The 25,692-nt window shown below is 38.8% G+C and overlaps 1 protein-coding gene across 2 annotated transcripts in view; it reads right to left on the bottom strand.

Annotated features, from left to right (window-relative positions):
* Window positions 1-1,486: 1,486 nt before the first annotated feature.
* KIZ (kizuna centrosomal protein) overlaps window positions 1,487-25,692 on the bottom strand; it is a 130,762-nt gene continuing 106,556 nt past the window's right edge. For both annotated transcript variants that reach the window (XM_066595756.1, XM_066595755.1), the window contains 3 exons: window positions 22,462-22,558; window positions 8,103-8,173; window positions 1,487-4,385 (listed from right to left, as the gene is read on the bottom strand). In XM_066595756.1, coding sequence (XP_066451853.1) covers window positions 4,282-4,385; window positions 8,103-8,173; window positions 22,462-22,558 — 272 coding nt within the window. In that variant the 3' untranslated portion in view covers window positions 1,487-4,281. The remainder of the gene's footprint in view (window positions 4,386-8,102; window positions 8,174-22,461; window positions 22,559-25,692) is intronic.

The following is a 25,692-nucleotide window of genomic DNA, read 5'->3' on the forward strand; positions in this document are numbered from 1 at the left end:
TCAATGCTGGACTTCTTTTGCAAACACTTAAAGGGGTTGTCCCGCGAAAGTAAGTGGGGTTACACACTTCTGTATGGCCATATTAATGCACTTTGTAATGTACATCGTGCATTAAATATTGGCCATACAGAAGTTATATACTTACCCCCTCCGGTGCTGGCGTCCTCGTTTCCATGGCACCGACCAAACTTCTCCTCTGGTTGCACGAACAGTCGCGCTTGCGCACTTATGATTCCTCTTCTTGATGGTCCAGGCTCACGAGCTGTCATCGGGTAGCTCCGCCTCCGTCACGTGGTGCCGATCAGCCAATGAGGTGGCTGGAATCGGCAGTGGAGCGCAGACTGGAGAAGAACATCCACGGTGCACCATGGGAGAAGACCGACAGTGCACCGTGGGAGAAGACCAGCGGCGCCATCTTGCAAAGAAGATTCTTCAAAGCTGCAGAACGAGGATCCAGGTAAGAGACTTAAAAAAAAAAATAAAATAGATGCGGTTTTATGGTGTACTATGTGGGGGTCTGTGCAAAAAAAAAATTTATGTTTCGGCGCGGGACAACCCCTTCAAGTTTTCATGAAATAATGGCATCTCCAATGTGTCTTCTATTAAGTTTGATCCAGAAACCACATTGTAAAGTGTTTCTGAGGATATTGCTGTATTGTGCCAAAAAGTGTATTGCTCCATAGAAATCGGAATATAACAAGTTTGATACAATGGCTCAACCTGGTTAACACATTTGTACCCTTATATATGGATTTACCCACCAAAAGACATAATATGGATGAATATCCTATAGTTATATAGAAGAATCAAAATTTTAAGCCAGATTCTGGAGATCCGCAAATATAGATGTAAAGTTAGAAAAACAGTAGGCATGTCAGAGAGTCATTTTCTGAACGACCGGTTGGTCAACAATGCCATAAGTTAAAATGACAATTTGGACAAAACGATTGATCGATCTCTAGCATGATCTGTGTACTTTTAATGAGATGCAGATCTGTCGTTTGGCATGTATGTCTTCTCAACTACAGGACCTGATGACCAAAAAAAAATCAACACAGTATACCAACAATTCGACTGTCATCCACCAGCATCTGTCAAGCTTCTGCATGTCACAAAAAGGCATCAGTTGTCATCAGAAAAGGTCTAAGTTCATCTTTTTGCAAAATCTTTAGCAGAGGGTCAACTCCAGTGAATTTTCTTTCCAATCATTATGTAGCTAGTTCTCACAGCATTTACTGTATAAGTTAGCCAGTGTTACATTCTTTACTTGTTCCTTTCTATCTGAAACTCCTGGCCATCTTCTCCTCACATGGGTCTCAGTTCTGACTAGCTGAGATCTACTTTGGTGTCCGTGCTTTCAAATTAGTTTTCCAGTCAGCATAACTCACATGATAGACCCTACAACCATAAGTGGAATATAAATATCAAGTATAATAGAAAGATTTGTATCTCTTTTGTGTTTGGACCCATTCCTAGTTTTGGCTTACAAAACCTGATGCAAAATACTGACTAGAATACTGACGGATGTGAAAAAGGCTGAAGACACTAGAGAGGCACTCCAACAGGATGCAAGATGGGGAACTGGTGAGTGGCTAATAGTCTTACATCATTAACAGTCTAGAGGAGATTCTCTAACATCAGCTGTAGAAGGCTAATAAGATTTGCAATTGTCACTCAATGCTTTATGACTCATTTACTTGCTGACATTCATTAAAAGAATTCTGACCTATTCCTTCCATTTCTTATTATAAGAAGTGAATAAGATTCCCATCTTGGGAAACCCCATTCTAAATATATGTCACTTATATCCTTCTCTGCTGATCACTTTCACTGATGTTCAACTCTTTTCGTGGAAAAGGTTTGAATGCAGCAGCATAGGGTCCAGCGCAGTTAGATCTTGGTTTGTTTTGATGACCTCTTTTGTGACTATACATTATAGCTGTAGCACTCTTCTCGTTATGTCTGTGCCAGTTAATCATAAGCACTTTTACATCTTCCTTTTTTTGTGCTGATTCATGTCATTGTAGTTACTCCTTTGGGGTTCAGCTCCACCTATAATTGGTCTCAGCTTTTGATATGTCTGGTGAAAGATGTTGCTTAGAGGTTTTCTGAGCTCTCTTTTCTCATCTTGCTAATTGGCACAATTACATTTAGTCACATAATGTTTCTATTTTTTTAATGGGGTTTTCTTATTATAGAAATTCTTGATAAATCATACAATACAGAAGGGTCATATCAGCTGGGAGTCCAAGATCCTCCACGATATCCAAAATGAATGGGTCCCATTAATCATTTTAACTTACTCCTATGTAATCATTGGACCTGGAAATTTACTGGTTGATATTATGTTCCCCATCACTCTGTGTCACCATTCTAAATGGTCTAGTTGGTGCATGTTGGAAAAGCAATTGGAATCAAGATAGGAATTTTTTTAGAGATGAGTGAGCATGCTCGTCTGAGCTTGATGCTCGATCGAGCATTAGCATACTCTAAAGTACTCGTTACTGGAGCGAGCACCACGAGGGGGGAGAGAAAGAGAGGGAGAGAGACTCGAATAACGAGCACCCGAGCATTAAACCCTCTATACCATTTAAAAGGTGATTAAATGGGCATTTACATAGTTACTTTGCTAACCATCCAGGGCCGAGCATACCAGTAAAATTAAAGATTTTAGTTTTCCCATGCCATATACAAATTATGGGTGATTGGTCCGAAGGGTGTGCTGGACCATAGAGAGGCTAGATCCTCTACGTTGTTCCGTGTGCTTCCCCAAACCCTGCCCCACTCTGTGCTAGTGGTGTGGGACATTCTCATTTCATTGCAGCTGTGGTCTACAAATCACCCATGTGCCGTGAGCAACATTGTTAGCGGAAGCAAAGCCTCCTCTTCTGGGCAGATTAGTGAAATCAACTCCACATGTGCCGATCACATAGCTCGCTGCACTTGCATGAAATGTAGATGGTGGCGGTGATGACATGAGCACATCCCATGTCACTAGCACACATTAGGACAAGTTTTATCTTAAGCGTGGTGAAGGAATGTGCCTGAATTCATGAGATGAACATATTACACAACAGTGAAAAAGAGTTTGAGGAAAGCAATGGTCACGCATGCACCCTGCGATCCACTCAATGTCTATGGAGTTAATGGAAACAGATGAGTACTGTTATGTCTGTCTTCAGTTGTGTCTGGAAGCTGCTTATTTTATTCCCCCCATAGAAATAATGAGAATGCAAGTTAATGATGGAATTGTGGAAAATAGCTGTTAGGCATACAACTCTCTTGTCTATGGCCTGAAGCCCCCACGGACATGTCAAATAGTATTACCCCCAGATATCTAATGTCTACAGCCAACTTCAAAGTGTTGCCCACTTTCCCCCCAGAACCATTTTTTTTTCCATGAGCCGAGTCTGGTATTGCAGCTCATCCCTTTTCAAGTGACTGCAGTACTAGACTTAGCACATGAACAGATGTGGCGCTCTTTCTGGGGCAGAAAAAGCTGAATTTTTTTTTCAGTTTTGAAGGGAACTTTTAACACTAAGGCTTCATTAACATCTGCACTGGAGACTCCTTTCAGCGCCTCTGCCGCAGATTTGACACAAAATAGCACAGGCTGCTGCACTATATGGTCTAGAAAAATTTGGGGTGGCATGCTGGAAACCGCAAGGACCCCATCATAGTCAATGGGTCGGTTTGGTGCCATTCAGGTTCGGCACGTGTTACAGTATTTCAGTTGTTCGGCTTCTACAACGGAACTGAGCGAAATCACAGCAAGGGTCTCATACAAGTGTGAATGAGGCCTAAGCTGCATAATTCTACACAGGTGCCTGAATATTGAATATACAATATTAATTAGAGTATAAAAACATAATCAGTAGGCTAAGGCTGCCATCACATCTGCAGCGGGGATTCCATTTTCCTTCTCCATTTGGAGAACAAAAGGGGAATCCCTTGCCTCGAATGTGTCCGTTTTATGACGGAACTGAACAAACCCCATTGACTATAATGGGGTCTGTTTGCTTTCAGCCCAGCTGCCCGGCTTTTAGCTAGAAGAAAAAGTGCTGCATGCAGCGCTATTTCTTCCAAAATTTTGCGCCGAATCTGCGATGGAAGCTCCGACTGTAAATCAGCCTAATAAAATTAACAATGTGGCCAAAGTAAAAAGCTGAAACATGTACATTAAAGATAAAATATTCATGAGCTGAAAGACACAGAATTACAGTTACTTTACACATGTTATATATGTAAATACAGGCTTCGTTATTTATTTCTTCCTATGTCCTAATCAAAGAAGTCATCAAAGTCGTCGCCCTCGACATGATTTGTTTGTGGTCTGAGAATGGCTTCAATATCTGAGCTGCTGTCATCTGATTCACCCCAAAATGCTGAAAAAAAAAAGCATAAAACAGAGTAGCAGTTAATCAGACAATAATAGTGTATATTGTAAATACATAAACATATAGAAAACTTTGAGTATGCCCTGACAGTCATGTATAATAATGCATTATAAAACCTGAGAAAATACAGCAAATACCTAGATTGGCTGCAACATCTTATCACCTAGACAGGCTACGAATTACCTTGCTTCCCAAACGTAAAATGATAGTGTTGTTGTAAGGTCACACTTGTAAGAATTGGAAAATAACCAGGAAACTGCTGAACACAATACAAGGGAGCGTGTCACTCAAATAGCTGTACTATTATCCCACTGAGATTACATAGAATACGACTGAGGTGGTAACAAAGAAAATGTGTCCCTTACAATTAGGGCAGGATAACATGAAACGTTCCAACCCTTGGAGACTGATGACAGGCATTTGATATTTATTGTGCTGAGGGAACTATTTTAAATCCTTAGAAAGTGTAGGTATAAGCAAAAAATGTGAGGATCACACGCAGAATGGAATTCAGGGACAGATAGCATTCATTGCTAATAAAACATTACATACATGAGGCTCTCGAACACATACAAAGCACCGAGTCATAGGTTAGCTTTTTGTCGTTGATTTCTCTATTACATTACTACATTTTAGAACTATTATTTATTGTTGCTGCAAACAAGCCCCGATAACAAAGAGACAGATTAATTAGAAGCCGGCTCTGTGTAGAATAGGACAATGCCTTGGAGATAATACGGTAACAGAAATGCTTAAGAGGCTATACACATAAAATCTGGGACACGAACTAATGTGTATTGGGTTGTCCCCACTCTCCCCTTATAGCTGGTGTTGGAGTTAAGAAGGATCGGGCATGCTGGATGTCAAACAGACTATGCCGGCCTATGTAAGGCCAGACTGATACAGAAATAGGTTGCCCTGTTTAGGTAATAGGAGCTAAGTATATGCCAGATACATAATTATGAGTCCAGTATAGTCATGATGCGAGCGTGCCCCCGTCCTCTTGACAGTAATTTACTGGCAGCTGGATGTCCTTGACCACTGAGGGGGTCGCTCAACTTATGAATATATTGGACTCATAATTAGCTGTCCGGCATATTCTTTGATCGTTCCCATATACCATAAAAGCATAGTATTTTTTTGTTTCATTTTGGTAAATAGTGGAGTGGATTTGACCCCATATTATGTGTAGGACAGGATAGTCTGATGACAGATCTGCTTTCAAAATGTTTCTTCCTTTGCTTTTGCGGGAAATAAACCATAACCAGAGTTGTCTTGACAGTGGCTTATTCCCTGATCCTCATTGACAACCATGCACGCTTGGGTGAAGTGAACACAAATAGTATGTGTTTGAAGGCAGGGTGCTACATCCTAACCAACTAGAACACATCGGTGCCCCAGTTGACCCCATTGGTCATACTCCAAGATAAGATGAACCCCTTAACTCTAAAGGGTGCATATGTATGCCCTCCAGATGTGGGGTTTGAATGGAGCAGGATGGGCAGCCAGTCCCACTCCATAAACGGCAGGGGCCGGCTGTTTTTGTTAGCTGACACCTACTTTTAATAGCCGTGGTCAGTGATCATGCTGATCGTGACTGTTCATTAACTTTTAACATTTAATTGCCCTAATTTTTAGGATATTTTGTCTTTTAAAAGTAGTACAGCAAAAAAATTAAAGTAAGTTTGCTATCATTGCAGTCGTATTTCTGCTGCAGTGTGTGCACTGTAGGTTATATGGTATATTATATTTAGGCCACTGAAAAATACAACGCGTCCCGCAAAACAGCCGTATATGTCTCCAAAAGGTAGTTTAACATTTATATAGTTACAAAAGGATGCAATTAGCTTGCTAAACCAGACATTGCTGCAGCCAGATAGGCCTGAGCCACACATGATCACCTCTATTAAAACCGCCTGCACCAGGCCGGCGATCTCTGTTTATCATCTCATCTCAAATTAAGCCTACTTCTATTCCCATTTTGGTTTGTCTTCTGTGGGGTTCTCGCTCCATCTACCACCGCCTCATGAATTTGATCTCCATTGTGTAGATGTGTATATTATGAGCTGGCAGTGTATTTGCAAAGATGGCAGATTTTCCTATATGCACAAAAATTAAATAACTAGGAAATATAGAGAGATGTGGGCGGCGACTAATAGAATAGTCTTTATCAAGGAGAAATGTGAAGTCCTACATCTAGGCAAGAAACATGAAAAAAAAGCACATACAAAATGCGAGCAATTGAGCTAAGCAGCAGCACATGTGAAAAATACGGGTGAACTAGTAGATCACAGACTGAACATGAGTCAACAGCGGAGGCCGTCCATGCATGAAAGCTGCAGAAAATGGAGCATGCTGCGTTTTTTTTCCCGCGCGTGCGATGCCCACGCTGGGAAAAAAAATTACATCCAAAGGTATTTAAATTCAATTATGCACGTGGACATGGGGCCTTAGTCAGACCTCATCTGAAATACTGCGTTCAGTTCTGGGCGCTACAATTTAAAAAAGACATCGACAAACTGGCACAAGTTCAGAGAAAAGTTACCAAGATGGTGAACGGTCTGCAAATCATGTCGGCGGTGAAATATGAGGAACGTTAAAAGAATCTGGGAATGTTAAGCTAGCAAAAAAGAAGGCTGAGAGGAGACTTAATAGCTGTCTACAAATATCTGAAGGGCTGTCACAGTGCAGAGGGATCAGCCTTATTCTCATTTGCACAAGGAAAGACTAGAAGCAATGGGATGGAACTGAAAGGGAGGAGACACAGATTAGATATTAGAAAAAACTTTCTGACAGTGAGGGTGATCAATGAGTGGAACAGGTTACCACCGGAGGTGGCGAGTTCTCCTTCAATGGAAGTGTTCAAACAAAGGCTGAACGAATATCTGTCTGGGATGATTTAGTGAATCCTGCACTGAGCAGGGGGTTGGACACGATGACCCTGGAGGTCCCTTCCAACTCTACCTTTCTATGATTCTATAATGGATAAAACTGACACCACATTCCTGTTCCTTCTGTTTTACTTGTGACCTTCCCAACAGCATAAATAACGGCACATCAAAATAACGATTACCGTACTCTAGAGTGCTTATAGATGATAACTGACAATATTCTTTAAATACCATAAGGTGGTGTTGTGTGGGAATTGTACGGTGGTGGCAGTATTAATTCAGCAGTGTTGCCAATGTACGTGACTTTTAGGCAAACTATGGTGTTATTTTTTGAACATATGACTGTATTCACATTATGTTAGGGGCATATACTTGACATACGTGTTTGAATACCAAGAGAAGAGCTTAAAAACCACACACTATCACATACCCGGTTGACAGTAGATACCTTTTAATTTTATTTATTTACCAATTTGAAACAAAACCAGATCCAAGACCAAAAAAAAATCATATTCTTGTCAAACTGCAGTGGCTATTTACAGTAATATGTTCAATCTCAATTAGGGCAACATGTGAACGGTGTCTGTATCTGCACTTTGGATCCCTCCCATAAATCAATAACATAGTCCAACTGGCTACCCACGAACAAAATGTGTGCAGAAGGATATGAGATGTCGAATGCCAGTGTGTTAGAGACAGCCCCACATTGGGGACTAATACATTACAGGCTGAACTAGATGGACATTGTCAGCCTAACAATCTATGTTACATTATCTTCACAGTGCTGTTCAATATGTTGGTAAAATATACGTACCTTTGGACTTGATATTGTTTGGCCCTTTGTTATCCATCAGATTTGTTGCCACTGTACTTGCATTTTCTTTTCTAAGAAAAAACACGGTGTGCAGCATTAATACAATGGCTAATTCACATAGAGGGTCAGCTAAAGTTATTTATCCGGATTTTGACTCTGTTTCTTTTGTGGAGAGGCTGCAGATTTTGTGTACCCTGAAGGCTTCAAAGCGGAGGGCTTTTAAATAAGCAGTATAACACATACATTTGCAGCTAATGATTTAGGAAGTAACTTATCAAAAACAATTCAAAGAAAAAGTAGAATAGTCGCTCGTAGCAACCTATCAGATTCCATCTTTCTCTTTTTGATGCTGTTTGGAAAACTGAAACGTGATCTTACTTTTGAAACTTTGCAGGACCGGACTGGAGAGGAGTCCATTGGAGCTCATGTATATTCATATATACACCCCCCCCTCCCTCCCGATGCTGATTGGCAGGTCTCTCCATGTGCAAAATTTAAAAAGTAGAATTTGCTAGACCATTAAACCGATTGGTATAAATGAGAGACTGCTGAAATCAGCCGTCTATCACCATGCCCTCCTACCTGAAGCCTAGGCGGCTTAGGAAACCTGTTACCTCTATTCTATCGGTCATTACGATTATGACAACGCCAAATTTATAAAGGTTTTATTAGGTTTTACTACTCTTGCTCATTTTAAAAAATTATTTCTTGGAAAAGACTTTTTGACTGGTGCCACATTCCAGGACAAGAGCAGTTTTATTTTTCAGTCGACAGAGCTGCATAAAGACCTGTTTACTAGGGGACAACTTGTAGGTTTTATTGGTACCATTTTGAGATAAATATGCCTTTTTTAATAATTATATTCCTGTTTTGGGGAAGTGAGATAATCAGAAAACTGCTATTTTGGCATTTTTAAAGTTTTTTGTTTATGGAATTTACCATACTGGATAAATGATATATTATTTTATAGTGTGGGTTGCTATGCATGTGCTGATATTAATTATGTGCAGTTTTTATTATTTTTTTTCAATATTTAAAGCCTTGTGTAAGGGGAAAGTTTTGTAATTTTTCTTCTGTAAAAACGTTTAGATGCCACAGTCAGCAATGACTGCATCATCTGCAGGGTTAAATGATGTAGAGGAGTGATTAGATGATCAAATACTCATCATTTCATTCCTTTTCTGGGGAAAAACCCACATGTGACAATCAGAGAGCAAATATGCTTTCTAATTGATGGGGGGTGGGGAATGATAACATAAACAAAAATTCATGTCCCCCTTCCCTGGAACAGCCAGATATACAGGAGAATCACAGATCTTCTCTGCTGCAGGCCTGTGTCCCCTCTCCCTTCCCCCTTTTTCTATCTGCACATTGACTAAAATGACAGCTGTAAATTCTGTATTCCCAACTAAACTTCAAAAGGCTGTAGCTACAGTCCTATAAGAGCTACAGACATGCTTTTGGCTAATTTAAAGCCAAGAACGTTAGCATGTCTGTAGTCCTGATAGAATCAGAGCTACAATGGTTAAAAGTAGAACGAGCTGTGTTCATTGTAAAACTGGAAAATGCTTTGTCCTCAAAACAATAAGGGTTCATTCTAAACTGTTGGGGGGTTAATAGTGAAATGTAAGGTAAATCTCTACAGGAAATTGTTTTATTCATAAAAATCAACAACAAAAAACCCCTTCCATAACTGTATCATACCATTTTCATAGCATATAGCATATATACCAAGGGTGCACAACCTCTTATGATTTGAAAGCCACACTGGCATACTGAACCATTCTCAAGGGAAGCAATAACAGAGGGATATTCACACCACAGCAATTTATCCCCCATGCACAGGATAGGGAATAACTTGCTGATTTGTGGGGGTCCAATGTCTGGGTCCTACACAGATCCTGAGAATGCGGAAACGACATATCCCGAAGTGTTTGCAGCAGAGTATGCACATGTGCGCCTCTGCTCTAGTCACTTCAAGGGGACCGCTAGAGATAGCAGAGTTACCATTATGATATTTATGGTATATTAAAACATGACTGTTCTCAGTAAGAGAAACCAAGTAATCCTGTAGATATGATACCTGTTAATGGCTAACAAATATACATAATGTTATTGCGAGCTTTCAGACCTCTCAAGATTCTCCCTCAGGCATAATGAAACAGATCTGTACAAATGTACACATATGAAGAGGCACCGATAAAAGGAGACTAATTTGCACTTAAAACAATACCAGACAAGATGAGCAGAGAAGTAAATACTTAATTAGTCCGCTGGTAAGGAAAATGACAGTTTTATGATCTCTAAATTAGTGTTAGGGGGTCGCAGGCCTGTGTGTTATCCCTCCTTCAGACCTGCAAATAAGGAAGATGGAACAATACCTCTGCAGCGCCACCTATTGAATGGCAGCATTCCTTCAAATCAATGTATGACTTTTTACCAAGTCTATAAAATAATGATTGGGAATAGTGCCCATTCTGGGTGCTCTCCTTGGGGAGAGATGATGCCATCCCCTGACCTACTCATCCCCAAGTGTCTCCACACACCCCCTGGATGCTCTCCTTAAAGACACCCCTTAAGACCTTTTTATATTCTCCATTGATGCAAGGTTTCATTTTCATTTCACTCTAATAAACTACAATGGAGAGAGCTACATTCATAGACAGCAACCTCGATCTCATATATTGTGTTCTTCAATGCCAAATAAGAGTCAAGGTACCCCATTCTCCTGGTATATGGGGGAGCTATAGATAGCCATACAGTGCAATATTAGTACTTGCCCATCCCTACCCCTAAGCTGCGGTCCACTTTTCTTCCTTCTCACATGGAAACTACACAAATAAGCATATCTGTGTCCAGATGGTTGGGGGCCACAGGTTGTGCATCTCTGGCATCTACTATGACTGAAATGTAGTGGTTTGCATTTATGTTCCCAGTTTGCACCTGAATGTATTATAGCATTCTGAATGTAGACTTGGGTATACATATGCTATTCTACGGATATAATTACTCTTTAAAGTTCCATTGCATTGTAAGCTCATGCAGAAGGGCCCAGGCTGTTTACAGCCTTTGATCTATCTTCATACATATGGAGCGGGAACAGAGATTGTCTGCTTTTGTGTGCACTAGAAAGCTTTTTTCAAGGTTATATTGGAATTAGTTTGATCCTTTGTGTCAAATATGTGTGTTGTTATTGCTTTTCCAAGAGCATACTGTAACATATCTATTAAACCCAATTAATGCGGCATATGGATCTAGCAATTCGGGAAAGGCTTGCATTTGCACAACATAGTACCAACAGTCATTGCTCTGGTCTTAGAGCTGGGGCAGACCAGTCCCAATGGGGCAGTGATGTTAGTTGTAAAGCAGAGGGCAGGTTATGCAGTTGCCAATCTTTTGCTATTGTAAAATAGGCTATGGGGGTTGTACATGGCCCGACAATTGGCACAAATGTCCATCCGATCGGCGTAAATGGGTCAATGATCAGATAAGAGGGAGCCTCATATAAAAATGTCCTGTGAACTCTTCCCAATCAGGCTTTCTCAATCAATAATACTAATTATCTTTATTATATGGCGACAACATTTTCTGCAGAGCTTTACAATTGGGGAAATAACAAACAAGTAAAATGGCAAGAAAAATAAACAAGCAAACAATGAGATGAAACGAGACTGACTATAGCTACAATGAAAGCGGTGAACTCTGCCGTGAAAATCTGTAACAGAAAGAGCATGCAGCGAATCTGAAAAATGTCAAACATGCTAGTTTTTTATTTATCGTTTGGATATGCCATCACTTCATTTTATGACTGGCGGATATCCAACATCTGGGACCCCCACTGCTCCGAAGACTAAAGGCCGGCAGTGCTGCATCCCTTTCTACGTTTTACCTGCATAGTGGTGCTCCCACTTATCCAGCTGTGCAGGGAAGCTGAATGGGGCTGTGATGCAGGGTGGGTCACAGCAAAACTGTGCAGAAGACAGTGAATGGGGACAGCTCTACAGCAGTGCTGCAGCCCATTCATTCTTAAGGTCCGTATAGACGAGCCGATTTATCGTTTGAATGAGCGGATTATGTCAGACTTTGCTCATTCGCTTGGGTAGCTTGTGTATACAGCAGACACATCGATCAAACCGATATCGTTCAGTCGTTCACATTCACTCTACAAGTGAATGAAAGGGACTGAAATAGGGGGGTTTAAACTGAACTATAAGTGATCGAGCCAACGATCATTTTTATGCCTGCACAAAATGAATGATGAACGAAAAGTGAATGATTATCGTTTGTCGTATAGTTGTTGGCTTGTGTTTAGCTCGTTTGAGGGGATAGTCGTACCGTCTAAAAGGGCCTTCAGAATCGGCCCCAGAGATCAGACTCCAGGGATCATGGCATATTCTAGCATTATGGCATCAGTTAATAAAATGGAAAAACTCTTGTGAGAATCAAAGACGTACAGTAATACAACATGTCCCTAGACATAGCCATGGCGACAAGAATACAAACAAAACCCATTGTTTGTACTGCAGTGACACTTTTTTATTTTACAATGGTGTTTGTGTTTGTGTCTCAACTTAAAGGGGTCCTTACAAGTAAACAACCCTTGTTCTAATATGTTAGAGTGGGATCCTCCTCCACTCCCCCCCAATGGTCAGAGTGGAGAAAGAAGTGGCTCTCGTTTGGGTGAGCTCTGAATGACCATCCTCATGTAGTACATTACTGACAGACTAATACAGAAGGAGCGAAGACTCTGTCTTCAGGAGCATACAGTCTATAGAGGAAAGACAGAAAATGAGGGTAGAAACTGCTTATACAGTTGTGTAAACTTTGGTGTTTGTATATATATTAGTACTAATGGATCATACTGTATCTACTAGCTGGTGAGCAAACTCAACTGCTGAAAAATATGTATATTACTGCCATCTAATGGTCATTTTTAAGAATTGCAAAACAGTACCAGGATTAACAGAAGGAAACAGTAAAAAACGATCTGCTGGTCTAAACCAGGGGTCCCCAACTCCAGTCCTCAGGGACCACCAACAGGTCATGTTTTCAGGATATCCTATGGTAAGAACACCTGTGGCAATGTCTGAGGCACCGACAATAATTACATCACCTGTGCAACACTGAGGAAATCCTGAAAACATGATCTGTTGGCGGTCCCTGAGGACTGGAGTTGGGGAACACTGGTCTAAACAATTCAACCATTATTATTGCTATGTGCCCCCTATATACCACCTTATAGTGAGTGACAAACACAGCTATGTCCGATTATTTGAAAACTGAATGTGTTAAAAAAAAAAAAAAAGTTATATTCTGCCCTATAAAAATCTACTACAAATAGCTACAGTATTGGTGCTGGTGCACAAGTGCTGCCTTGTCATGATTTACAGACAATTGCCTCCCAGAACTTGGTGCAGCCCGGCAATTGACTGCAAACAGCAAGCACTGACTGCATTTGTGTACAAGCACCCTTATGGATGAAGAATGTAGGAGCCAATTCCAACTCTGTAAATAAAGTGATTAATATTTTATCAAAATGTGAATAATATAATATAAAGGACCACAATGATTCCTAACAAATCCCATTGAGTTATGCTGTGTTTCATCAGGCTGCTGGTATATTCGATAGCAAGAATAGCTCTACAAATTGCGCTACTCTTGTTGCAGAAAATACTGGGGATTTTGATGCTAACCAATGGAGCTGAAACAACTTATCATCCTGCAGTTTGCTACACTATAAAATAATAAATGAAAGTCTTCATGCTGATATATGATTAAAAAAAAGAGCAGCAGGAATTTACTAATGGAAAGGTAACAAATTACCCAGGAATAAAATGCTAAATATAATAAGGATGTAATGGCAGCATGTCATAGCTTAATCAGCGGAATAAATATATCTATCTATATCTATCTATCTATATCTATATATACACATATGTATATATATATATATAGATAGATATATATACATACACTATGTATATATATATCTATATATCTATATTTATATATATATATATACACATACATACACATATAGATAGATAGATTAGATAGATAGATAGATAGATAGATAGAGATGTTTATGTCAGACTGATATCAGAAAAGTTCTGATCTCATAGCTCGGCATGGCTCAGTATCTAGCGACCCCCTCTGGCTTGTTCATTATTACACAGACAGAATCCCACGTAAGTATATTGTCTGCTAGCAAACGCTTCTGGAAAATGAACCTTAATCCAAAGCGGTCAGTAAAGAATTTATCAGTTACGGCGCTATTTAACGAGCGCTGATTTTTTTCTTCTTGTCTTTGCTGCGTGCGCTGATCATTTTACCTTGTGATCTTTCTGATAACCAAGGCCAAGTGTTTCCCTGTTGGATTTATGCTGTTTCTTACAATTGTTTTATGGGAAAGAAACAGAATGCGTTTTAATGGTGGAAGGCCCAACAGTGCGTACTGAAGAGGAGGAAGCTGGCATGTTCTCCGGCACAAAGGGGAACAAGTGGTCTTTACTCGGAGAGCAGCGTCCTATTAAGACTCACTTCTTTGCACATTACGCCTTTTATCCTCATTCAACCACAAAATGATTTTGCTATAGGAAATACAATGGTGGAAAAAGATTTACATTGAATGAATCTTTAATAATAAACTGTTGCAGATCTTTCTCTGTCCCTTGATTTATAATACAAGAAACATCAGATTCTATTAAGTTTCCTCCTCTAAAGACATAGGACGGAGAAAAAAAATGAATATGAAAGAACTCGATTCTTTCAGTCTCCAGTACCACAATAGTGAAATGAGCATGTTTAAATGTGCTAAGAGTATCTCTTTGCATCTTTTATAGCTTGTGTGTATTAATCTGTAAAGCTTATTAAAGCAAAGTCATTGCTATGCAAAGCAGCACCCAATCCCTTTCTCTTGCTTTTCAACAGAGTACAGTGTTTAGCCAATAGGACTGGCCCCCTGCCCCTCATTCGGCATTCATAACATGCAACATTTGCACAATGTATCTCTCAAAGGCTTATGAATAGAAGGCCTTAATACTCATGTAAACAACTGCAAACCAATTACTTAATGAATCAGACCCACACATAATGAGGTGGCAGACAAAGAGCTATAAATGCATTTTTTTTTTTTGCGCCCAATCCTCTGCTTTAAAGTAAAATCCCTCAGCTGTAGTTTGGACTTAACTGGCACATCATAATTATTGTCTCTAGGACATCAGAGGAAGCCATTTTTTTTTTAATTTAGGTCCAGCGGGGTCTGCTTTGATGTCACTCATCAGCTCGCTGACAAAACAGAGCAAAGAAGACTTTTTAAAAAGTACCACAGCAGTAACAGCACTGTTATGTTTATTTTCAAGTACAGGGTTTTGAGACCACTTGTAAAAGCAATAAAGCACAAGAAGTGACTGCCATAAGTGGAATCTTTAAAAGTAAGCCTAGAAGAAATTTTGCTGCATGTCAATCACAAATAAGTGAGCACCTGAGCTCCCTGCTTTCTGTCTACAGCAAGCGTCTCTTTCACCAACTTAATCTCTCCCTTCCAAGACTGATGTCAAGTACGCCTAACCATGTGTTGCTGCTAAACTTAAAATAAAAACAGACTATTATCCCTCAGCTGTTAGGGAAATAAACTTCAATGGTAACAAGAACGGTATTATGAGGCACTTTAAATAAGGATGAACCATATTACAAAGGACTGAGACGGAAAATCAAAATAAACTTGCCTAACCAAGTATCTAGCGTGCACCCGTGGGAAGAGGATCACAGCATTGTCATCTATTGATTGTCAGCATTTGGGGACATTTAAAAAAAAAAAAAGTATTCCCAAGAGAAAAGACACTGATGGCATGAAAGGCAGATTGTGGAGCTATACAGACGAGACCACTTCTAGGGAAGGCAGATTTGGGTTAGGAAAAAAAGGGGCAAGTATTTTCACAGATGGCATTTTAGACTTGAACCTGCAAATAGTCTTAGGTCTTTTATGGAAATGGTAACAAATGACTAGTTTTGTTTAATAGTGGGACACTTCTGTTTGCAATATATTTCAATGAAATGTAGAATATTTGTATTTTTGTATTAAAGACCTGCACATTCAATGCAGAGAATTCTTGAAATGGACATATAAAAAAAAAAAGAATCAAGATTTTAATAACAGTGTCTGAAACTGGAATTTTCAGCAAACCCTATAAGTGAGTGGATCAGCTCTTGCCAGATAAAATTACTTCTAAATGATACTCACGTGCATAGAAATATTACTCACAATAATATCCACTAGCATAAAAATATGCCAGCCCCTCCTTATCAAAAAGTAAGGATAGTGGGGGAGATTTTTTGAAGAATTGTATGCCAGTCTTTGGTGTAAAAAAGTAAAAATGTTGTGACTTTAGCTCCTCCATGCCACTTTTTCAAAAAGTGGTGTGGCCACCTGTATCGACACATTTATGTAGAATTTATGTCTAAAACTGGCATAAATTATACCAGAAATGTACATCAGGTTGGACCTGGCATCCACTTCTGTCTAGACACACGTTGGAGCCAAGATACATCTAATGTGTGAAGAGGCGTGCACCTCTTGATGTATAAGACGCATTGTGAACCAGCGTGTTATTTGAAGACCAGTGAAAATAAATTTTCCCCATTTTTTTCTATGACGGAAAAAATGTAAGCATAGTCTATTAGTGATACTAACGCCATTAATGATATTAACAATATGGTAAAATGAATGTTAAGAAAAACTAAATGAGTTGGGTATTTATATGTTTCTAATTACCTACATGCGATGTAATGTTCTGTTCTGTCATAAACTGTACCCACGACACAGACCCCATTGACTTATAGTGGGGTTTGGGGTCTCTGTCTCTGGTGCTATACTCTGAGGTTTGTTGCAAGCCAGAATCTACAATGGGTAGTCGAGCTGCAATATATCTTTCTAGAGACATCATGCACCTCATATGTGTTTCTTATCTCCAGAGAAATTGTATTTTTATTTCATGCCTATTGGTGGAGATATTCAGTCTTTACCTAAAAGATACCTTTACACAGTCCAATAGGCACTCGAATCATGGCTGTTATAGGCTTTCAGGTCAGAACAGCATTCGTTAAGAAATATCCAGGAATAGTAACCTCATCCTTGTTCCCCATGACAACTGGACCTCTGGCTATCATGGTCTTCAAGATCTAGTTATAGACTAGGTAATTCTAGATACCTTATATACAGATTGGCCTCTAGGCTGCTGCAGATTATTTAGCATACAATATAGTGTTTATGACCACTACCTTATATATATTGGCTCTCTCTTGGTCTATATTTTTTGTAGGTTTACTGCTTTTTAATGCATATATTGAAAGTCTTTCACCCTTTAGAGAATGATTGTGTTACTTTGGTGAAGTTTATAGGCTATGACTTATACTTTTCCTAGTGTTACTCTTCTACTTTGTCATATGGGTCTGGTAAAGAAACAGAATAATTATTAGTCATACCAAGGAGGATATCTTGAACACTTTGAAGAGTGGGAAGTGGATGATTGGGACAGTAGAGACAGGGTAATAGTGCACTGGCATATACTTGGCAAGGTCCAGGTATAATGCCAAGAGATTTAACACATGTTATGGGAGAAAATGTGATTTGTGTTAAGATGGCAAGACTGCATCTTATACATCAGTTTGCAGATTAGCTCTTCTTCAAAACAAAGAAAACTATACTGAATAACCACTTTGTTAGAGAATGAGACCCTTTCATGATTGGAGCTTTCCAGTATGGAAATAGACATGTCATCCCAGAGTGCAGCATTGAATCAAGGGAGCTAGTATTCTGTAGACCAGTTTTAGTGTGAATCCAAATTAGAATGGGAAAATTGAGTGATCTCAGCGATTCCAACAAGGTATGGTTATTGGAGCTAGGTTATCTGGGCCCAACAATTCAAAAACTGCCAAACCTGTAGAGTTTTCTCAAGCAACAGTGTGGAGCGTAAACCAAGAAAGGTGTGATCGAGGAAAAACATCCAGCAAAAGGACCTGTGGACCTAAACAACTGTTCAATAAAGGGGTTAGACAGGAGGATGTCAATAATCCTTCTGACAAACAGGCAGTGCACAATCCAACAAACAGCAGTTGTATACAGAGCTGGTGTTCCAACTGAAGTGTCCGAATGCACAACTAATCGTTCCTTAGCACAGATGAGCAATAACTGCAGATGACCAGTTCCAGTTCCATTGTTGTCCAAGGGAAACAGAAAGGTAAAACTCCAGTTTGGGCAAAAGAGTGCAAAAATTGGGTCACTAAGCAATGAAGAAACATCATTTGGTCAGCTGAATCCACATTTTTAGTGCATCATGCTGATGGGAAGATCAAAATTTGGCAAAAGCAGCATGAATTGATGAACCCTACCTGTTAGCTGTTCAGAGCATGTCATTATTTTCATCTAATTTGCAGCAACTGCAAGAGGCTACCCTGTCCGCATAGGCCAATACTCCCACAGAACAATTTCGACACGTACTGGAATCAATGCTATAACAAATTCCTGTGGTTTTAATGGCTAAATTAGGTCCAATACAGCAGTAGGTGGGTGTCTGCAATAAAGTAGCCATTCAGTGTATCTCAAACCAGCCAGACTAGAGCCCACTCCAAATGAAAGAGGGATCCATCTTTTTCTTCCTTTTGGAGGAGTTTCTGGTTTGACTGGTCTGCCAATAGGCTGCCAAAAAGAAGATCTATATTTGCATACTTTTTCCCATTGAGCATTGCCTCGATACAACAGCTGCATTGAGAAGTGAAAGGGAGAGAGCTGAAGTACCACACCAGGCCACTACAAAGTGGATGTTGTTTTGAGTCTTCTGCCTGGAACCCCTTCTTATCATTCAGTTGGTAGGGGTGATAGGTTTCAGGCCCCTGCCGATCTGCTATTGATGTCCTAAACAGAGGACAGGTCATTGATAGTTTTATAGTGGAAATCTCTTTTAAGTACCGGGAAATCTGGTGGACAACCATTAAACTTATGACCCATTCAGATGGCTAGATTTTCAGCCCATGTGCTGCCTGTCGACAGCACAGCCTATGAGGCTATTCACATGGCAAATTTTGTCACATAGACTGATGGTTGTGTGTGAAAAAAAAAATCACTGCATATCCTATTCTCATCCGTTTTCACAGATGAGAATAGCATATGCAATGTGCAGGGTCTAGGAATACTGATACAACACATGGACATGTATACTCTCCAATGTAAGTTGTGCCTGCATTTCTTGAGTGCAACTCGCATATAGCCAGCTAAATATGGCTTTAGAGGAACAAAAAGTGTTCTGCACTTCAACAAGTTATGATTTCAGTGCTATTTTATCACGGGTTGGATAAAGTATCATAGTGTAGTGTAAAATCACTAAAAATTTAATTTTCCAGATGTAAATGAAGTATTGTCCCCTCCCTCCAAACAAAGAACAACATGGGAGAGGGTCCTATCAATATTCAGTGTCACTAGGCCTCCAGTATTACAATATTGTCAATAAATCCACTGTCCACTATTAATATTGAGATGACTCTGCTGACTCTGTGACAATCTACACAACAAAGCTAAAAAGTAGGCTGCAGAAATTAGGAAATGTAAGCTTTCTGCATGTGCTTCAGCAGCCAGTGTGAAAACTCAAATATTTTCAATTACAGTTTTTTTTATATATTGATAGTCACATAAAGAAAAAAAAAAACATTTAAAAATGTTTCTAATCAAAACGCTGTCATTTTCTAATGATACATTCTATTTAATAGGACCCTAAACCAGGGATTTATCAAGAGTGTGCCTGTAAATATACACATTGTATGAGGGTTTTATTTTTGGAACTGATAAGAAATAGAGCAAGGATAAAAAAAAAATAATGCTGGCAAAATGCACAGAAAGCATTATTTCATCCTTAAAAAATGCCAGTCCGCCCAGGACAAACTGTTGATCAATGTATTATGTACAATAAATTGTTTCTGATATTTCCTGCAATTACATGTCTCCAAATCATACTTTTTTATTGACTAATGCTGGATTTGCTTTTGATCCTGCTCATACATGAGGCCCATTGAATCCAGTAAGTGGATTCTCCCTAATGGTATAGCCTTTTATGACTACGCATGATTTATGTGGATCAGCTAAAGGAAAAGGAAGAAAAATACATAAAATAAAAGAAGCTCTATAGTCAGTCTTCAGGCCGGCGCAGAGGAATAATTGCTACAGATAAATATATCACTGTACTCCATAGACGAGTGCTATGGCTGTAGATCACATTTTCATGGGTTTTACTGAGTGCCTATGACTTGTACATTGTACTGTTGCTTTCTTAGCTCATCTGGAAAGTCCATTAATTAAGTGGCTGTGATCAGTAATAATTAACGTAGTGTTCTGGATGTGTAGGCATTGTAATGTTCACATTACAGAGACATTTCTTTAGTCAAGTAGCTGCTCATCAGTGTTGATATAATACAGGAAGTTCTGCAAAAAACACTGATAGTGACCATTAGGGGTTGAAATATTACATTTAATATTAGAATTGAAAGATATAAATTATTTACTATTAGCATGACTACAGAATTAAAATGGTAACTCGTTAAACTTTTCTACATATTGTAGGGAAATGCATACAAAGAATTTCCTTTCATTTATTTCACTAACATAATTTAGTAAAATAAGGTAAAATTAGAGGTTCAAGTTAAAAAAACACAACTATTTTTATAAGGATCAAACTGGTTAAAAAACAAAACAAAAGTATAAATATTTATTGGTTCCAGATTAGTACTTTTGGGATGGGGAAATGGTATTTTTCACCAATATAGAAAAAAATCACTATGTCTGCATTAATTCTACATTGAGACCATGTGACTGTTTCTAAATGACACATTTTTGAATGTGTTCTGAAAATTATGGAATTAATAAACTAGGTGTAGATAGATATACAGATGAACAAACATACAGACCAGTATAACGGAGATGCATCCCAAAAAATACAAGATACAGAGATATATAAGATGCAGCCCACAATGTCATCCTGTCTGGACCCAGACTTTCTGAGGAGTGGAATAGTGTGGGAGATGGGACAGTATAGGATGTGTGGCCAGCTCTGGGACCTCCACACATTGGTAGAAGGTGGCCATGCATGAGTGCAGTTATATTTATTATGGTTTATGGGACTAGTGAAACACTCTGGAGTCGCGGCATCTCACATACACTACAATGAAGAGAGCAGGGGACCCCATTCTACCGATACATAAGAGTCCTGGAAAGAGAACTTGTACAGTCATTTATGGCACATACTTTTGATATACCATTAATTTCTCAAAATATAATTGTGGCCTTTGGGATTGTTTCAATCTGACAATTGGGTTCTCAGATAGAAAAAGTTGTGAGATGGATGGATGGATGGATAGATACATAGATAGATAGATAGATAGATAGATAGATAGATACATAGATAGATAGGAGATAGATCGATGAGAGAGACAGATAGACAAATGATAGATAGATAGATGGATGGATGGATGGATGGATGGATAGATAGATAAGAGATAGATCGATGAGAGAGACAGATAGACAAATGATAGATAGATAAGAGATAGATCGATGAGAGAGACGGATAGACAAATGATAGATAGATACCAATGAAAGTGACCATTCTGAACCTGCATAAGGAAGAATTAACAGAGTATGCATTGATGCACATACTACCTCACAAAATTTGTATGGTTTGTTTAGTATTTAGTGCAGGTTCTAAATTAATAGTTTCCCCAGTCTATGTTCATTAGAACTTCCGCATAAAGAGAATAAACACAAGGGCATTTATTTTTGGAAAATCCGCTACTCTACCACTCTTTTCTACATATGGTAGAAACACCTAGGCAGTTGACTTAATTGAATAAATTAACAATGGTACAATCGGAAAGAATTGCCAAATTGAAGATTAAAGAGAAAGTGATAAATCCGGTTCTGAATTAAACAGAAAATATGCGTTGAGTGAAGCTTGGTTTACATTCTGTCAATATCAACTTGAATAAATACACCACTTTATTTCTTCAAGACTCTTGCTGCATTATGTCAGCTCTCTGCCTGACAACTGCCTTTGTCTGGTCTCTAAGTAGCCCTACGGAGAGCAGCTGTACACGTTAATTTGAGGTTCAGTGCAATGTCAATTGAGTCTTAAAATGAGACGACAACAGCTGCACAACAATACCTGGGCTTCGTGAAAAAATGTCGCTACGCCATTCAAAACTTAAACAGTAATTTTACATTTAGTCCGTAGGAAGTTCAACTGAAAGCAAAAATAAATGAATATAAAAAATAGATGCATTAGAAACTAAAACTGAACCCATGATAATTATGTTATTTTACCTATGTACCGGGCTTTGTTCCTTTGAAGATAAGGATCCTTCTGAACTCTGTTCATTCCGTGAAATTCCTCTTAAAGTGGTATTGTTCTGTGTTATCCCTGGAATAAAAAGCAGGAAAAATGTATGGAAAAATAGTTCAAATCAATGAAACCTAATGCGATCAATTGTTTGCAAATCCCAACATCACAACAAACCGGGTTAATTAATCTTACAAACAAACTTTAAGAATTAGAAGTGAATTAAAACTAAACAGATGTACAACAATTTTTTTTCTACAGCAAATAAAATCATCTGGCTAAACTTATAATGGGAAAATAATAAAAGATGCAAAATGGCAATAATATATTTTATAGAGTTAATAATATATATATCAGGTTTACCATTTTTAACAATTTGAGAGCCAAGGAATTTGCAAGTATTTGTCTTTATTACACCTTTTTATTGATGCAGAAACAAATAGGTAGCCTTGTTTTGGTAAGACTGGTTTTAGGGTAATGTTTTCCAATCTGTTTAACAATGGGGAACCCCTGAAAAAAAAGTCTTATCTTGGGGAATCCCTACCAATTTTTTTCAAAAGACAAAAAAGGCTAAATACCAGTAAAACACAAGGTACAGCAAAATTAATTCAGACCCTCCGTCGTCACAAGTAATAATTAGGACTCTCAAATTACTGTACTTAACATCACATAGAACAAATTTAATTCAGACCCCATAATCAATTCAGATTCCAAGACAATTCAGAGCCCAGAACCTAATTTTTGGGGTCCCAATTCTCTCTGGGGTGCTTCTGCAGTGTGAGAGCTTCCTCTTCCTTACACAGAAGCTCGTATAGTGGCCATATATAGATGCTGGTTAAGCATGCACAAGTTTTCAATAAGGCAACAGGGAAAAGGTGTAAGTATCTGGTGGAAAACCTCTGGTAGTGGCTTATCTTGTGGTGTTCTACACAAAGAGAAACATTACCTCCAGACTCCCTCGAAAACAAAAAGATCATATAACTTCAATTCCAACATGTTGAACCTTCCTTCCCCTCCCCACCCCTATTTGCTATTGAGGGAGAGCTGGAGCATCACCATACACATCAGATGGTCAGCCAGTCTTGTAGAAATCATTGAGTTCGGCCAACATTCATCGGATGTGTATAGCCACCCTTATTTCGAAAGCTTCCTCCTTTCCTTAAACGGCAGCTCAGCTGCTCAGCTTATGTTCACTGACCTAGTCTAAAGGAGTGTCAATGACATCAGTGTTCTGGGGAAGAATCAGTAAGCGGAGGAGGTGCAGATATGCAGCAAAGTTGGAAACGAGTCTGGACAAACTGATGCCAAAATTTTAGAAACTCAGTGACCTTAAATGTAAAATGTATTTGCACATATGAATGGAGCAGTGGTCACATAGACACTTATCACCTGTCTTGTGGATAAGTGATAAGGGATTATCTAACCATACCATCTTAAAAAGGAGTTATGCCACAACAGTGATATTGCTAGAATATTAGCAATCACTAGGACAATATGCACATAATCCCTAGAACAAAGAGGATGTAGCACTAGGTAAAGTACATTGGTCAATTTGGATTTCATGTCTGCACATCGTCACAACCAATCAAGCACTGGGGTAAATGGGGTGTGTTGCAGTCTTCTACGGAGTTCTTGAAACCCTTAAGGTGCTTTTAGACAGAATGATTGTAGTTCAAAAAATAGTTCAAATGAGCAAAAGTGAATGATGATGATGATGTCACTCGCTCGTTCAAATGACATCTAAAAGGACCCTAAGTGATGGCAAATCCCAATGATAAGTCATCACTTACTGTAGTGGGATAGCCTTATAAAAACATTAATTTAGATGCAACCTGTAAAATGTTGTGAAAAGCTGAGTTATGCCTTAAGTTTAGGGTTCACTTATTTTATGATACTCTGACTTGTAGACAGATTTGTCTACTAAACATTTTTTTACTTCTTATTCTTTTATAGAATAGAGCCAACTAACACCAAAATAAAACACAAGGAAGAAGCTGTGAAAGTCCACGATTCTACTTTCAAAATGACACGTCTGCCTGTCGTACCCCCCTTCCTTCCCGATCACTTAAAATCTATGATTATAAAATACGACCAGACATCTGTGTTTAACTTTATCCCTAAATCACTTAAACTTCAGGAAGACACAATATAATTCTATGATCACATGAACAGCATAAAGGAGAATGGCCACAAGTAATAGCCATGAAATCAAGGACACGCAGATCAGACAAATGGTACAGAGGAAGCTTTATATCTGTCCCCGTCTGCTGGCAAAAGAAAAGGCACTATAAGTGGATTATTAGAGTAAATCTGTCCAGTAATCCTACCCCAAGCCATCACCATTAAACAGGGATATTGTTTATTTTTATATAAAACTTTGCACAAAACAAGTTTTCGTAAATGAGACAGAAATAAAAAAAAAGCGAAGAATATTCAATTCCATGACCAAGACATTATTATTTTTTCACGAAGGATTGCCTTGAAGTCTTCAAAAATACATGAAAGGTTTCCTCCTGCTGTTTTGGTTGCCCTGCCTATAAATCTTAGCTTGCATTGATGACCTCTCACTTCAAAAGCTACTAAATTAAGTCATTAGTGTCACACTGACTGTAGCTGTTAAGTTCTCCCTCAGACCTCGCCATGTTCACAGGTGTATTTACAGATACATCCAAGTGGAAAAAAAATACAGTTTATTTACATGTATTAAATGCCATTGAGGATAGTAAACCAGTGACCTTGAGACATTTCACTTTCTTCTGAAATGACTCTGAACAGACCCTTAACTGTATTTATATCATTCGGAGGATTAAAGGGATTTTAATAACAAGGACATTTTTTACAATCCAGGCATAATACAGCACTAGGGCTATATGTTATAAATAAATTGGAAAAAAAAACCTTAAAGTGTACCTATGACAATCAGACCTGGCCAGACGTCTGGTCTATTAACTTTAAATGTGTGTGATTTTACTAATGACCAAGCCATGTCTAGTAATGGGGTTTTAAGGAGGATCCGTCACCACTCCTGACTTGTGTATTTAAGTTTAAACAGTTGCAAAACACAAGCAAACTCTTTGGAGTTACTTGGGTTTCTGACTTGATTACTAATCAAATGTGGTCTGTTTTCTAAGTCACATTTATAGACAAACACAATCTAAGTAACCTAATTTCACACAAACACTTGAAGCATTCACATGTTTAATTGAGCACATTGA

Source organism: Eleutherodactylus coqui, chromosome 3 (genome assembly GCF_035609145.1).
Source record: "Eleutherodactylus coqui strain aEleCoq1 chromosome 3, aEleCoq1.hap1, whole genome shotgun sequence".
Classification (NCBI taxonomy): domain Eukaryota; kingdom Metazoa; phylum Chordata; class Amphibia; order Anura; family Eleutherodactylidae; genus Eleutherodactylus; species Eleutherodactylus coqui.